The sequence below is a fragment of the Oncorhynchus mykiss genome, chromosome 21, assembly GCF_057628025.1.
Source record: "Oncorhynchus mykiss isolate SJ-2025 chromosome 21, ASM5762802v1, whole genome shotgun sequence".
Lineage (NCBI taxonomy): Eukaryota > Metazoa > Chordata > Actinopteri > Salmoniformes > Salmonidae > Oncorhynchus > Oncorhynchus mykiss.
This window is the reverse complement of record NC_143042.1, coordinates 27793668-27809428: the sequence shown is the minus strand read 5'-3', so window position 1 is coordinate 27809428 and position 15761 is coordinate 27793668. Positions and strand designations below refer to the sequence as shown.

General features: G+C 44.2%; 1 protein-coding gene across 1 annotated transcript; it reads right to left on the bottom strand.

The window, feature by feature from the left end:
* LOC110500293 (transcription intermediary factor 1-alpha) lies at nucleotides 1-15626 on the bottom strand. Its single transcript, XM_021577597.3, has 17 exons — nucleotides 14717-15626; nucleotides 14444-14562; nucleotides 11821-11968; nucleotides 11509-11641; nucleotides 9728-9844; nucleotides 9485-9599; nucleotides 9196-9342; nucleotides 8905-9019; nucleotides 8323-8765; nucleotides 5022-5153; nucleotides 4764-4890; nucleotides 4580-4634; nucleotides 4259-4391; nucleotides 3748-4133; nucleotides 2960-3167; nucleotides 2616-2771; nucleotides 1-2178 (listed from the first exon to the last, which is right to left on the bottom strand). Exons 1-17 carry the CDS (start codon nucleotides 15003-15005, stop codon nucleotides 1549-1551), a joined length of 3453 nt encoding a protein of 1150 aa, XP_021433272.3. The 5' UTR covers nucleotides 15006-15626; the 3' UTR covers nucleotides 1-1548.
* Between the last annotated feature and the right edge of the window lie 135 nt (nucleotides 15627-15761).

Sequence of the window (15761 nt, the reverse complement as noted above, 5' to 3'; positions counted from 1 at the left end):
TCAGTGTTTAATTAAAGTTTTATTGTATGCTACCAGCTTATACCAACAGGAGTTAGCATTTAGCAGTCACGTCTAAACCTGAAAAAGGACTACTTCTAAACGTTATGCAGCGAAAACAGCCAAATCAGACTTTAGTAACCAGTGGGCCTGTTACAATACATCAATCATGACAGATTTGACGAATATCCACTTTGTTAGATCAGATTTGTTGAATGGGCACCAACCTGGTATCCTTCTTCTATCCCCCCCAGTCTGCTTTCCAGTGACCTCTTTACAGCATCTATTGAAGTCTTGTGGTGGGGATGAGGGGCGTTGTACAAAACAAAGTCTTCATCGATTGGATGATCTCTAACCAATCAGAGTATCAAAGTCAATTACACATTTTCTAACTGGCTCTGGCCCAACCCATCGGTCTCGGGACCAATCAGACGGCCCCGAATGTGTTCGCATTCGGTGAAGGGTTGGGGAGGTACTTAGATCCAGATTGATAGTGGAGAAGAAATTAACGTCCGTGGGTGTGGCGTAGTGTTCGGCAGACCAAGTCAGGGTAGCCAGGCAACAAGAAAACATGCAACAAGGAAAAGTGAGGGGAACAGTTTGGTTCTCTTTACATGCCAAAAAGCAAGCAGCACCATTCGAGAACACTGCACGTTCATTCTGAAAAAAATATTTACATTTTGCATCCCTGTAATCTAGTGAACAGTCTTAAAGGTAGACTTTGCGAAATGACATTGCCACCAGCAGCACATCAGATATTGAGATGAGTAGATGCTAGGCTTCGCCCTCACACAGTATCTGCTCATGTGCACAGTTGGCTTCACGGTAGCCAGGGCACCAAAACAGCAGAGAAGTTGAGCCTCACGCCCTTTGTTGTCGCTGAAATTGACCCTCGATGCAGTTTACTTTTTGCATCTGTTATATCGCCGAGTCTACCTTTCAGAATACCTCCTTCACAAAAATTCTGTACAAGAGTAGCCTATAATTTAACTAAATTATAACACAAACACAACTACACATAAAAATGTCTGTTAAAAATAATTGACCAGAGTTAAGATATGATGTAGGGCTATGGTTTTCATGTAGTTCGGTCTTTGCAGCTATTTTTCCTTTAGAGTTGGATAAATAAACTTACATTATTATAAATATACAGTATTATATGGCATTCATCTTTACAAAAGCCAACATGGAAAATTGCAGACAACTTATCAATAATGGACATTACTTGTGTTTTATGATTGTTATTGTAGAAAGTTAATCAGTTACACCATGACTAACTTCTCAATCTCAGCAGACAGAACAGTCTGTGCATTATTAGTTCATACATGTAGCTACATTGCTTTGTAACAAGACAAACATTTGTGCATTCATTGTCCATCTCTGTACCCCGTTATACATCCCGGGTTTCTCTGTTTTATTTATTATTATTGCAAATCATATCAGAACGTGTATGATGCAGCAAAGAGGTCTCCCTGTATTTTCAGACAACAGATCCTATAGATAATTCAAAAAGCTTTATCGTCCGTCCAATTTACAGTGGAAGAACAAGAATCATTCCTCTTCTGCTTTGTCTCTCACTTCTTCAGTCATCCCCTCATTTTCTGTGGCTAAGCCTGCAGCAGGGCTGGTGTCCTGGGAGTCAGCAGTGCTGGTGCCCTGGGAGTCAGGAGGGTTGTCTGGGGTATCCGAGAGGGGTTGGGGGGCCTCCTCGCAGGGAGGGTTGTCTGGAGTATCTGAGAGGGGTTGGGGAGCCTCCTTGCTGGAAAGGTTGGGAGATGATGCACCCCTTATTGATGGATCTACTGGTTCAGTAGCATCACAAGGTAGTGAGTCTTCTTTCACTGGAGAAGTCTCTTCCTCTTCCATGCTCTCTTCTAAAGGAGGTATCCCTTCTTCCTCCATCTCTCCTTCCACAAGATCCATCCCCTCTTCAGTTCCTTCTTTCTCCATAGAAGGCATCCCTTCTTCAACAGGTGTTAGGTCGTCCTCAACAGGGGGCATATCCCCTTCGTTAGGAGCCATCCCATCGTCTTCCATCCCTTCTTCCATCTCGTCCTCCACAGGGGGTATCATGCCCTCCTCTCTGCCCCCAGGGAAGCTCCTGTCTTGGTAGAGGAACTTCAGCTGCTCCTCAAAGTACTCCTCCAGGCTCAGTCCTGCACCTCCCACCTCAGTGTCTGCCTGTCAATGAAACAAAAAACTTTTATGAAGTCTTTTTACATCAGTAGTAGTCACAAAGTGCTTTACAGTTACCCGAGCTCAAAGACCAAGCAAAGCAGAAGCGAAAGCACTGTCGTAGGGAATAAAATAGGAAAACAAGCACATTACTGTATGCTATGTATATCTCTAATTAAACAAAACAGAAGTGTTGTGTCTTTGTCTGAATTCTGTTAACACATTTTGGGCTGGTTTCCCCAGACCTAAATTAACTCTTCAACTAGACATTGAGCATACTTTTAGTCCATTCTAAATAGGCTTAAATTGGGACTGGGAAACCAGGGCATACTCAGTTGTGGTCCAATGCAAAAAATATATTAAAAAATAATTATAGTGTGGTACGCAAACACAATAATCCATTCCAAGTTCGTCATATTGTGTGTCGTGTAGTCTTGCCGTACCTGGTAATACTTTGCACAGTTCCTGAATATGAGCCTGACATCCTTGACAAACTCCTCAGCACTGCAGTAACGCGGGCTCTCCTTAGATTCCAGCCTGCTCTTCACTATGGACAGGTCCATTGGAGTCTCAATCAGCTCCTTATACTCTGGGATTGACTGGACATATCAGATGGAGGAACCATCATTACTTAACTGTGATAAATTAACCAAAATGAATGGCATGGTGTTTGGGGATTGAGAGTTAAGACAATTTCTGATTCAATAGACAAAGTCGTATCGTATCGATTTAATTAAAACTACAGAGCAAAAACTTTCTATGGGGCAATTGGTAATTGCAGTCTTACCGACGGTGAGGCAGGCTCCTGGAAATCTGTACTGAACTCGTTGCAGTAGATGCAGAGCAACAGTCTCTCACATTTCCTTTTATCAACTGGAGGGAATCCCTCTGATCCTGGCTCCTCCTTCATGGCTGGCAATTCTACCTGGCTATCTGGGTTATACTCCATCTCAGGACTGGTCAGGTCACGACAGAACGAACAGAACCACTCACCACTGGAAACATAGGGGGGTTAGTGAATTCACAATATTGCAGTCTCTCAATATTGCAATAACCCCAGTTTATATTACAAAGTACTGCTAACTAAATCAACCTTCAGAGACAGCTGTATTACATTTTTAAATATTTATTTATTTATTTTGCCCTTTTTCTCCCAAATTTCATGGTATCCAATTGGTAGTAAGTCTTGTTCCATCGCTGCAACTCCCGTACGGACTCGGAGAGGCGAAGGTCGAGAGCCGTGCTTCCTCCGAAACACAACCCAGCGGGCATTGCGCCCGGCCCGCCACAGGAGCCGCTAGTGCGCGATGGGACAAGAACATCCCTGCAGTCCAAACCCTCCCCTTAACCGGACGACCCCGGGCCAATTGTGAGCCGCCCCATGGGTCTCCTGGTCGCGGCCGGCTGTGACAGAACCTGGACTCAAACCAGGATCTCTCAGCCAGCACTGCAATGCAGTACCTTAGACCACTGCGCCACTTGGGAGGCCCAGGTGTATTACATTTAACAGGCAGAGCAGGCAGGACGGTGCAGCTGTGAGTGGCACATAGACATTTAAAAGTAGGTGTTAATTACCTGGGAGACTCTCTAAGTGTAGGTATATGACAGTTCAGATGGAAGACTTTGGGACATCGGTCACAGCAGAGCAGTTCTCCCCCATTCTGACACACAGCGCACCAGTCTTCATTGGGGTCGTCTTCAGGGACACATGGGGCCTTTTCTGGGTCTGGTTGGGGGTCTGCCTCTAGCTCTACCTGGGTCTCTGGCTGGGTCTCTGGCTGGGTCTCCGGCTGGGGCTCCGGCTGGGGCTGGGGCTCCGGCTGGGGCTGGGGCTCCGGCTGGGGCTCCGGCTGGGGCTCCACCATGGGTGCTGGGAGAGATTGCTGCTGGGGCTGGGGCTTGGGCTGGATGCCTGTACTGCTGTCTGGCAGGCTGGCTGAGGCTCCAACACTAGACTGCACCTGGAGGATGGAAGAGAGACTAGGGAGATTCTATCATCTTTCATACATGATTGTATACAATATACCTCTTTCAAAGGCAAACGGAGATAGACACACAGAGTGTGTGTAAATGTAGTCATACATACAAAGCTGACTTCGTCATCGTCCTCTGGTTCGTCCTTGATGACGATGATTGGTCCGGGGGATGACCTTCGCCTCCGCTTAGCTGAGGAGGGGGGAGCCACCGCATTAGGCTCTGTGCGCTTCCAGGAAGCAGACCTTCAACACCGAACCACAGATATTACAACCAGGAACACATCAACCTAATGGTACAGATATTACAGCCAGGAACACATCAACCTAATGGTACAGATATTACAGCCAGGAACACATCCACCAAAAGGTACATAATGTGACCTTGGTGTGGGGTGTAAAGAGGACAGCACCCTGTGGTGTGGTTCACCTACCCTATGTTGGTTTCAGAGGAAGATTTGGACATGGGGGAATTCTGTCTTCCTTGTGCTGAGGAGAGAAAGAGAAAGGGGTTTTATTGAGAATAAATTATGATTGGGCATGAATAGCTAATTTAATTATATTTTATGTTTGTTTTACATGTAACAAATGAGGGAAGTGTGAGGGTGAAACACCTACCATGTCTGTCTGGGAAGGCAGTAGCTAGGCTCGGAGCATAACTAGCTCTGGGGTTGGGCATGGATAATGATGATGAAGCTCCACTGGGGTCACTCCTCCTCAGTTGTGCGGCTTCCATCATGTTACGCTGAAAACAACCAGAGTATTATATTTCTCGTTTGTGTGTGTGTGGCAAATACACAACCATAGAGACATAAAATACATGTAAATATATTAAATAATGAGTTTCAGCTTCAGTTTACAGGAAACCGCATGTACCTGGTGTATAGAGGCTTGAGTGCTGATGGGTCCTGTGTTGGGAGGGGGTGCATGAGAGTAGCGAGAGGTACCCTGTAACACATCCATTGGTTTGGGAGGAAAGCTGGAGTTGTGGATGAGATCCCTCAGAGACTAGAATGGCACAAAAGTCAGAGGCAAGAATATTTCACAAGTCTTGCAATTTGTAGGCGAATTATGACAAAAAAAATGCTAACCAAGGATTACTACAGACAATAACACAACTCAGTAAAAATTAATGCCCTGAATATATTCTACCATGCCCAAAAATCTGCTCCTTTTATTCTTTGTCCCCAACTCTCTAGGCGACCAGTTTTGATAGCTTTTAGCCCTCATATTACTCCTCCTCTGTTCCGCGGGTGATGTGGAGGTAAACCCAGGCCCTGCATGTCCCCAGGCACCCTCATTCGTTGACTTCTGTGATCGAAAAAGCCTTGGTTTCATGCATGTCAACATCAGAAGCCTCCTCCCTAAGTTTGTTTTACTCACTGCTTTAGCACACTCTGCTAACCCTGATGTCCTTGCCGTGTCTGAATCCTGGCTTAGGAAGGCCACCAAAAATTCTGAGATTTCCATACCCAACTATAACATTTTCCATCAAGATAGAACTGCCAAAGGGGAGGAGTTGTGGTCTACTGCAGAGATGAACTGCAAAGTAATGTCATAGTTTCCAGGTCCATACCCAAACAGTTCGAACTACTAATTTAAAAAATTACTCTCTCCAGAAATAAGTCTCTCACTGTTGCCGCCTGCTACCGACCCCCCTCAGCTCCCAGCTGTGCCCTGGACCCCATTTGTGAATTGATCGCCCCCCATCTAGCTTCAGAGTTTGTTCTGTTAGGTGACCTAAACTGGGATATGCTTAACACGCCGGCACAAAAACCAGCACAAAAACATCCTGTGGCTGACTGCAATAGCATCGAATAGTCCCCGCGATATGCAACTGTTCAGGGAAGTCAGGAACCAATACACGCAGTCGGTCAGGAAAGCCAAGGCCAGCTTCTTCAGGCAGAAATTTGCATCCTGTAGCTCCAACTCCAAAAAGTTCTGGGACACTAAAGTCCATGGAGAACAAGAGCACCTCCTCCCAGCTGCCCACTGCACTGAGGCTAGGTAACACGGTCACCACCGATAAATAAATGATTATCGAAAACTTCAACAAGCATTTCTCAACAGCTGGCCATGCCTTCCTCCTGGCTACTCCAACCTCGGCCAACAGCCCCCCCCCCCCCCACAGCTACTCGCCCAAGCCTCTCCAGGTTCTCCTTTACCCAAATCCAGATAGCAGATGTTCTGAAAGAGCTGCAAAACCTGGACCCGTACAAATCAGTTGGGCTGAAACTATCCGCTGCCATTGTCGCAACACCTATTACCAGCCTGTTCAACCTCTCTTTCATATCGTCTGAGATCCCCAAGGATTGGAAAGATGCCGCAGTCATCCCCCTCTTCAAAGGGGGAGACACCCTGGACCCAAACTGTTACAGACCTATATCCATCCTGCCCTGCCTATCTAAGGTCTTCGCAAGCCAAGTCAACAAACAGGTCACTGACCATCTCGAATTCCACCGTACCTTCTCCGCTGTGCAATCTGGTTTCTGAGCCGGTCACGGGTGTACCTCAGCCACGCTCAAGGTACTAAACAATATCATAACCGCCATCGATAAAAGACAGTACGGTGCAGCCGTCTTCATCGACCTGGCCAAGGCTTTCGACTCTGTCAATCACCATATTCTTATCGGCAGACTCAGTAGCCTCGGTTTTTCTAATGACTGCCTTGCCTGGTTCTCCAACTACTTTGCAGACAGAGTTCAGTGTGTCAAATCGGAGGGCATGTTGTCCGGTCCTCTGGCAGTCTCTATGGGGGTGCCACAGGGTTCAATTCTCGGGCCGACTCTTTTCTCTGTATATATCAATGATGTTGATTGCTGCGGGCGATTCCCTGATCCACCTCTACGCAGACGACACCATTCTGTATACTTCCGGCCCTTCCTTGGACACTGTGCTATCTAACCTCCAAATGAGCTTCAACGCCATACAACACTCCTTCCGTGGGCTCCACCTGCTCTTAAACGCTAGTAAAACCAAATGCATGCTTTTCAACCGTTCGCTGCCTGCACCCGCACGCCCGACTAGCATCACCACCCTGGATGGTTCCGACCTAGAATATGTGGACATCTATAAGTACCTAGGTGTCTGGCTAGATTGCAAACTCTCCTTCCAGACTCATATCAAACATCTCCAATCTAAAATCAAATCAAGAGTCAGCTTTTTATTCCGCAACAAAGCCTCCTTCACTCACGCCGCCAAACTTACCCTAGTAAAACTGACTATCCTACCGATCCTCGACGATGTCATCTACAAAATAGCTTCCAATACTCTACTCAGCAAATTGGATGCAGTTTATCACAGTGCCATCCGTTTTGCTACTAAAGCACCTTATACCACCCACCACTGCGACCTGTATGCTCTAGTCGGCTGGCCCTCGCTACATATTTGTCGCCAGACCAACTGGCTCCAGGTCATCTACAAGTCCATGCTAGGTAAAGCTCCGCCTTATCTCAGTTCACTGGTCACGATGGCAACACCCACCCGTAGCACGCGCTCCAGCAGGTGTATCTCACTGATCATCCCTAAAGCCAACACCTCATTTGGCCGCCTTTCGTTCCAGTTCTCTGCTGCCTGTGACTGGAACGAATTGCAAAAATCGCTCAAGTTGGAGACCTTTATCTCCCTCACCAACTTCAAACATCTGCTATCTGAGCAGCTAACCGATCGCTGCAGCTGTACATAGTCCACCCATACTGTTTATATTTATTTACTTTACTGCTCTTTTTTTGCACACCAGTATCTCTACATGACCATCTGATAATTTATCACTCAGCGTTATTCTGCAAAATTGTAATTATTCGCCTACCTCCTCATGCCTTTTGCACACAATGTATATAGACTCTTTTTTTTCTACTGTGTTATTGACTTGTTAATTGTTTACTCCATGTGTAACTGTGTTGTCTGTTCACACTGCTATGCTTTATCTTGGCCAGGTCGCAGTTGTAAATGAGAACTTGTTCTCAACTAGCCTACCTGGTTAAATAAAGGTGAAATAAAAAAAATAATCATAACTGGTGCCTTTGCATCAGCTTGTCTCCATTTTATCACAACTGAAATAGCATGTTCTCAGTGGCTCAGTCTCATTGTACACTGTCTGATAACAGCAAAGAGCAAATCTACAACTTAAAAAGGGATAAGGAATATATACATATTTTTTTAAGAATAACACAAATACCTGAGGAGGGAATCCTGCGTTTTGCAGCATAGAGGTGGGGCTCCTGGGGTTGGGATGGGTTTGGGGCCCGGGGGGTCCGTAACTCCGGCCCGGCTGTTGGATCTGGACCATGTTGGGGGGACCTTGCGACGGAGAACCCCCCTGGTGGGGCCTCTGTGGAGGGGGGCCCCCTGGCCCCGGGAGCTTCAGACCCTGCTGGTACCAGGACCAGTGGTTGGGAGGGGGCTGTCCAGCCCTGTTGGGGTGCTGGGCAAGCTTCTCTACCTGCAGCTGGAGCTGAGCCAGGGTGCTCCCACGCTGGTGTGCGGAGGAGCCTGGAGGGAAAGCCCCGGGAGGGCCCTCTCCTCTGGGGCCAGGGCCAGGCTGGCTGGGGTGGCCAGGAGGGAAGCCCTGCTGCATGGAACTGGGCTGCCGACCAGGGATTCTCTCTACTGCCAAAGACCCTTAGGAAATACACAGAAACATGAAGAAAAAAAATCAACAATTCAACAAAAATTCAACAATGTCTGCATTTAACATCATGGGGATAATTTTGAATTATGCCTACAGTATCCGTCAGAACTGAAGTTTTAGCGTTCTTACCGAGATCGACATTTGAGGCCCAGAAACCGGAGCGACACTGGAAGCGGACTGAGCTCTGAGGGACGATGGATGCGTTACAGTTGGCCCTCATTAGGTAATGGATTTGGCAAAGAATCTGAAAGAAAAGGTTTATGAATCACTCAAATTGAAGTAGTCTAATGCTTTTGAAAATCACAAATTCAGTTTTCAATGTGCATTTCTACACAACTGTCTGAACAATTTAGGTCAACATTGGGATTAAAAGGTAGGCGAAAATAAATCCATCTCCCTAGTGAAAGTCATGGTTCCTACCAGTCTCTTGCAGTACAGGAGAGCTGTGCCACTGTGACTGGCTGTGGCCCACTTGGTGAAGTTGATGACGTGATCTAGATGTCTGGTCAGGTGGCTGACATCTTCTTGTTGTTTCTTTAGTCCGACCTCATGGTCCTTCGTCAGTGTCTGACACAACCACCATGATTAGCACAAAGCTACTTACAAATATGCTCACAAAGTGTGATTAGCGCCATGTCAGCAGAAGTGTACATTATTTTATTATGTGTTGGAATGACGTGATTGCTCATGTCCTGTTTAACAAGCATACCTCAAGTTGATTGACCAAGATTTTTCCCTTTCTGTTGATCTCCATGATCAAGTTGCAAATTGACTTCTTTATCTCATTGGTGACAGACTTGCGGTTTTCATCGACTTGCTGGAGTCTGAAAGAATAAAGATAGTAGAAAAGCAGGAAATTATGAGTTTGCCTGTAGTCAGTCATGCTATTGAACATGTCCATGTACATAACATATGAGTTTAGTTCGCATGTTTAGTGTATGTAATAAATTACCCATTGTTGATGCAATTGGACACTTCTTCTATGGCTTTCCTCTTCTCCTGTAGCTGATGCGTCATGTTTTCCAGGTGTTGCCTGTGGTTTCTGTAGGCGTCTTCAAGGAACTGGTAACTGGAGAGACAAGATATGCGGAGTGTAATGGGAAATTACTTGAGTAATTATTTTTCTGTATTTGATTTACTGGTGATATGGATTGATGTGTAAAAAACATGACAGTATGTGCTGGGAGACACAGACAGATGCGTTCCCTTGGGGAAGGGAAACAGGAGTTAACCACATATGTTTAAGTACCATATCTAATTAAGTCATGTTGCACCTGTTAGTCTATAATTATCTGTTGTAACAAATTTACTGAGTTAAAGCTCATATAAGGAAATCAGCCAATTAAAATAAATTAGGCCCTAATCTATGGATTTCATATGACTGGGCAGGGGGCAGAGCCAAAGGGAAATTGCTAGCTACCATCTGTACAAAGGGCTTTATTACAGGCAGAAATACTCCTCAGTTTCAGGTGAAGAAGCCGGATGCGGAGGTCCTGGGCTGGCGTGGTTACACGTGGTCTGTGGTTGTGAGGCCGGTTTGATTGACATACTGCCAAATTCTCTAAAACAACATTGGAGGCGTCTTATGGTAGAGAAATGAACATTCAATTCTCTGGCAACAACTCTGGTAGACATTCCTGCAGTCAGCATGCCAATTGCATGCGACATCTGTGGCATTGTGTTGTGTGACAAAACTGCACATTTTAGAGTTGTCTTTTATTGTCCCTAGGACAGGATGCACTGGTGTAATGATCACGCTGTTTAATCAGCTTCTTGATATGCCACACCTGTCAGGTGGATGGATTGTCTTGACAAAGGAGAAATGTTCACTAACAGGGATGTAAACAAATTTGTGCACCAAATTTGAGAGAAATAAGCTTTTTGTGCATATGGAAAATGTATGGTATCTTTTATTTCAGATCATGAAACGTGGGACCAACACTTTACATGTTACATTATATTTTTGTTAAGTATAAGTTGATGTTCCGACCTTTGAACTGTTTAACTGCTAGTATCAAATGTCTGCCCGTGTTGAATGTTATGGTTAAAGTTTGACTGAGCCTAGGGCACACTGATCATGTAATGTATCTATCTGAGAGACAGATTCTGTAGCAGTTGATGTGACTTCCTACAAGCCTCTTGGGCTGTGTTTACAGAACCTTCAGTGCTATGTGATTAATGAATAATTAGAGGTGTTCTCCCTGAATTCTTGTAATAAACCAGATGGATTTTTATTGATATTATCAACGACTGCTCTCCTTTTTGTTCACCTGAAAATTCCCACAGAGGATTAATACCAACACATGAAGCACAGGTACAAAAACAATACTTCAAAATATAGAACCAGTTTGAGCATAATATTGACTATTGAAGGTTTCAACCCAGGCCTCCGATAGCTAGGTCTCGTTACATTGAAGTCGTTTAGCAGATGCTCTTATCCAGAGCGACTTCCAGTTAATGCTAGCAGATACAGCATGCTAGCAGAAGCCCATAGACTTCCAGTCATTGCGCTTACACTAGTTAGCATTGGCTTGCGAAACTAACTTCCTTCCTTCATACTGGACACAGAGACATAAGAATTGTATCCACTAGTTCATCTGACTCTGGGTAAGTAGATAAGGGGCCTCATCGTCAAAATCCCAAAGTATCCCTTTAAGGTAGCTAAGCACGACAAAAGAGATTCTCTGACACTAACCTGGAAACATAAAGGGTGAATAAATAATGTGGTCATACTTGTGGTCTTTGTGCTTGAGCAGCTGACAGTCCCTGCATGTGAGACGGTCACAGGTCTCACAGAACAGTTTGAGGGGCTCCTGCTTGTGGATGTCACAGAACACTGGCTTCTGTGAGGACGCACCCACAGCCTCTGGAATAAGACAAGAATTTAGCATATAACAAAATAAATCACTATGCATTTACCTGTCTACACATTTGTGATTTGGTTTCATAGATTTTGTTGTACCTACCACCTTCCTTGGCCCTGGACATTATATTTTCTTACAGTATACAATTCAGAAAGCCACATATTTTCATAGAGTAGGCTACCTGGGGACATCTCTTCCTTCTGCCGTATAGTATGATCCCTGGTGAACTTGACCCTCTGGTGGGCCTCAATACACGTCACACACAGGAACTCCACACACTCCACACAGAACCCTGTGGCCTCGGTGTTGTCATCACAACTCATACACACCTGGAAATAGGGAAGGGAGAACATATGAGCAAGAACTGGCTTTTGCTTGAATCCATGATTTTAGTCCTATGCAAGGCAACGTTTCAGTGGTGACATGGTATACAGTGCCTTCAGAAAGTATTCACACTCAACTTTTTTCACATGTTGTTGTGTTACAGTCAATTTAAAATTGATTAAATAGAGATTTGTTGTCACTGGCTTACACACAATACGCCATAATGTCAAAGTGGTATTATGTGGTATTAAATTAGGTTAAATGTCTTGAGTCAGTAAGTATTAAATCTCTTGTTATGGCAAGCCTAAATAAGTTCAGAAGTAAAAATGTACTTAACATACGTTGCATGGACTGTTTAACATGTTTAACATGATTTTTGAATGAATTCCTCATCTCTGTACCCCACAACTATCTGTAAGGTCCCTCAGTTGAGCAGTAAATTTCAAACACAGATTAAACCACAAAAAAACAGGAAGGATTTCCAATGCCTTGCAAAGGGCACCTCTATTAGTAGATGGGTAAAAATAAAAAAAGCTGACATTGAATATCCCTTTGAGCATGGCAAAGGTATTATTTACACTTTTGCCTGTCAATACACCCCATCATTACAAAGGCACAGGTGTCTTTCCTAACTCAGTTGCCGGAGAGGAAGGAAACCACTCAGGGATTTCACCATGAGGCCGAAGGTGACTTCAAAAAACAGTTTGAGTTTAATTGCTGTGATAGGAGCTCTGACGATGGAGCAACATTGTAGTTCCGCCACAATACTAACCTAATAGACAAGAGTGAAAAGGAAGCCTGTAGAGAACAAAAATATTGCAAAACCTGCCTTCTGTTTGCAACAAGGCACTAAAGTAATACTGCAAAATATGTGGCAAAGCAATTAACATTTTGTCCTGAATACAAAGTGTTTTATTTGGGGCAAATCCAATACAACACATTACTAAGTACTACTCTCCATATGGTCATGCATAGTGGTGGTTTCACCATGTTATGGGTATGCTTGTTTTAGTTAAGGACTGGGAAGTTTTTCCAGGATAAAAAATAAACCGAGCTAAGCACAGGCAAAATCCTAGAGGGAAACCTGGTTCAGTCTGCTTTCCACCAGACACTGGGAGACTAATTCCCATTTCAGCAGGGCAATAACCTAAAACACTAGGACAAATCGACACTGGAGTTTCTTATCAATAAGACATTGAGTGCCGAGTTCAAGTTATTACTTAAATATGCTTGAAAATCTATGGCAAGACGTGAAAATGGTTGTCTAGCAATGATCAACAACCAATTTGACAGAGCTTGAAGAATTTTGAAAAGGATAATTGACAAATGTTGCACAATCCAGGTGTGGAAAGATCTTAGAGAGTTACCCAGAAAGACTCACAGGTGTAATTGCTGTTTCTACAAAGTATTGACTCAGGGCTGTGAATACTTATGTTGTCACCAAAGCCCCATCCATATACTACCCACCACTGCGACCTGTATGCTCTCGTTGTCTGGCCCTCACTACATATTCGGCACCAAACCCACGGCTCCAGGTCATCTATAAGTCTTTGCTAGGTAAAGCCCCACCATATCTCAGCTCACTGGTCACCATAGCAGCACCCACCCATAGCACGCGCTCCAGCAGGTATATTTCACTTGTCATCCCCAAAGCCAACACTTAGTCCAATGACTGGAATTAATTGCAAAAAAAAATCTGAAGCTGGAGTCTTATCTCTCTCTAAATTTAAGCTTCAGCTGTCAGAGCAGCTTACCGATCACTGTACCTGTACACAGCAAATCTGTAAATAGCACACCCAACTACCTCATCCCCATATTGTTACTTACCATCTTGCTATTTTGCACCCCAATATTTCTGTTCTCTACTTGCACATCATCATCATCATCATCATCTGCACATCTGCCATTCCAGTGTTTAATGCTACATTTTAATTATTTCGCCTTCATGGCCTATTTATGGCCTTACCTCCCTAATCTTCTACATTTGCACACACTGTACATAGAATTTTCTATTGTGTGATTGATTGTACGTTTGTTTATGTGAAACTCTGTTGTTTTTGTCGCACTGCTTTGTTTTATCTTGGCCAGGTCTTAGTTGTAAATGAGAACTTGTTCTCAACTGGCCTACCTGATTAAATGAAGGTGAAATAAATGAAAAATGTGAGTTTTGTATTTAATTTTGAATACATTTGTAACAACTTCTAAAAACATGTTTTCACTTTGTCATTATGGGGTATTGTGTGTAGATGGGTGAGAAAAAATATATTTAATCCATTTTGAATTCAGGCTGTAACATGACAAAATGTGGAATAAGTAAAGGGGTATGAATACTTTCTGAAGGCACGGTAAGTGTCCTGGGTCTCAGTCAGGAAGCACTTACTACCTGACCTTAACAGACAAGGATTCACCATCTGAAAAATGTTTTCCCCACTCGAGTGTACCATTTGTCACCCTTTTACTGGTAACCAATATTAACGCACCTGACTGGTTTTCTCCACTGTGCTGCTGGGAACCTCCACAGAGTCCTTCACAAAGAAGTTATCCAGCACCTCCACCTCCCAGCACTCTTGTCGACAAACTGGGCAGCGGATCACATTGACTGGAGCCAGGGGAATAACATACACAGGAATGAGTAAGGCATCTTCTAATATCAAGTTACAAAAGACATCTGCATTTTAATGAAAAGTTGCAATGATCATCCTGCACTTCAGTACAGTTATCAACTTCCCGATAAACAAACTGACGGATCTCACGTGGTTTCGAGTTGTCCGCTTGAAGTTGCGGGTCGCGACGTTGTTCAGTGTTGACTAAGTTCCTTGAAGGGGGTGGAAGACACTTCTTGCAGAAAGAGTGGAGGCATGGCAGAAGTTTCGGCTCTCGATTGTGGAAATTCAACTTACAGACAGGGCAAGTGTCCATGAGACCGATGCTACCTCCTAGCTGTTTCGCCCTCTCCTCTTCAACTGGCAAGCTCTCTGCCTCGTTTTCCACTATAATAACAAGGTCATCGTTGTCCACAGCAGCTTCTGGGCTCTCATCCATTGTCTCTGTTGTTGCTTTGTGCCTATTCAAGATGGACTTGAGTGCTTGGAAACCAGTCACTGTTAGCTAGCTAGCGGATACTAGCTAATGTTAGCTAGTCTCTCTGCAGTCTGTTACAGTCGAAATCAGTTGGGCATATATGCCTTGCTTGAGCAAAGTTCATGGTTCCTACATAATACTACCTCCCGAAATTAAACACAGTAATGGCAGGTTTGGCCAACATTAGTATACAATCACAAATTGAAAGTGCTAAACTCTGCGGTTGGGAAGCTAGATGGCTAACGTTAGCTAGATGACACAGTTGCTACCACGAAGGATGACGTAATTTAGTTATTAAATAGCTGCCTAGTGTCAATGAAACTGAACAATAGTAGAGGACACCGAATAGTAATTTTGTACAATAAACGTGCAATACAAACTTCTATCAATGGAAATTGCTAGCTACCATCTGTACAAGCAACATTCTTTCCCCCAAAAAAAACACACACGGAGTGCCCAGCATGCACTCTGATATTTTATGGTACAGCGACCATTTCAGGCCAAAATAGCTTGTGAACTTCGAAAGGCGTTTTTAATTGTTCAAGGCAATCAACACAAGCAAATAAATGTACCAAGTAAAAAAAAAAACATAGTTCATTTATTTGAATTATTTGAATCGCTCCCAAAGTCCCTGCCAGCAAAACCCAGTAGCCTGGGGAGGAGTTGATCTCCTCTCAAATGTCCTCTCTGGACTTCTGTACCTGGACTTCCATATGT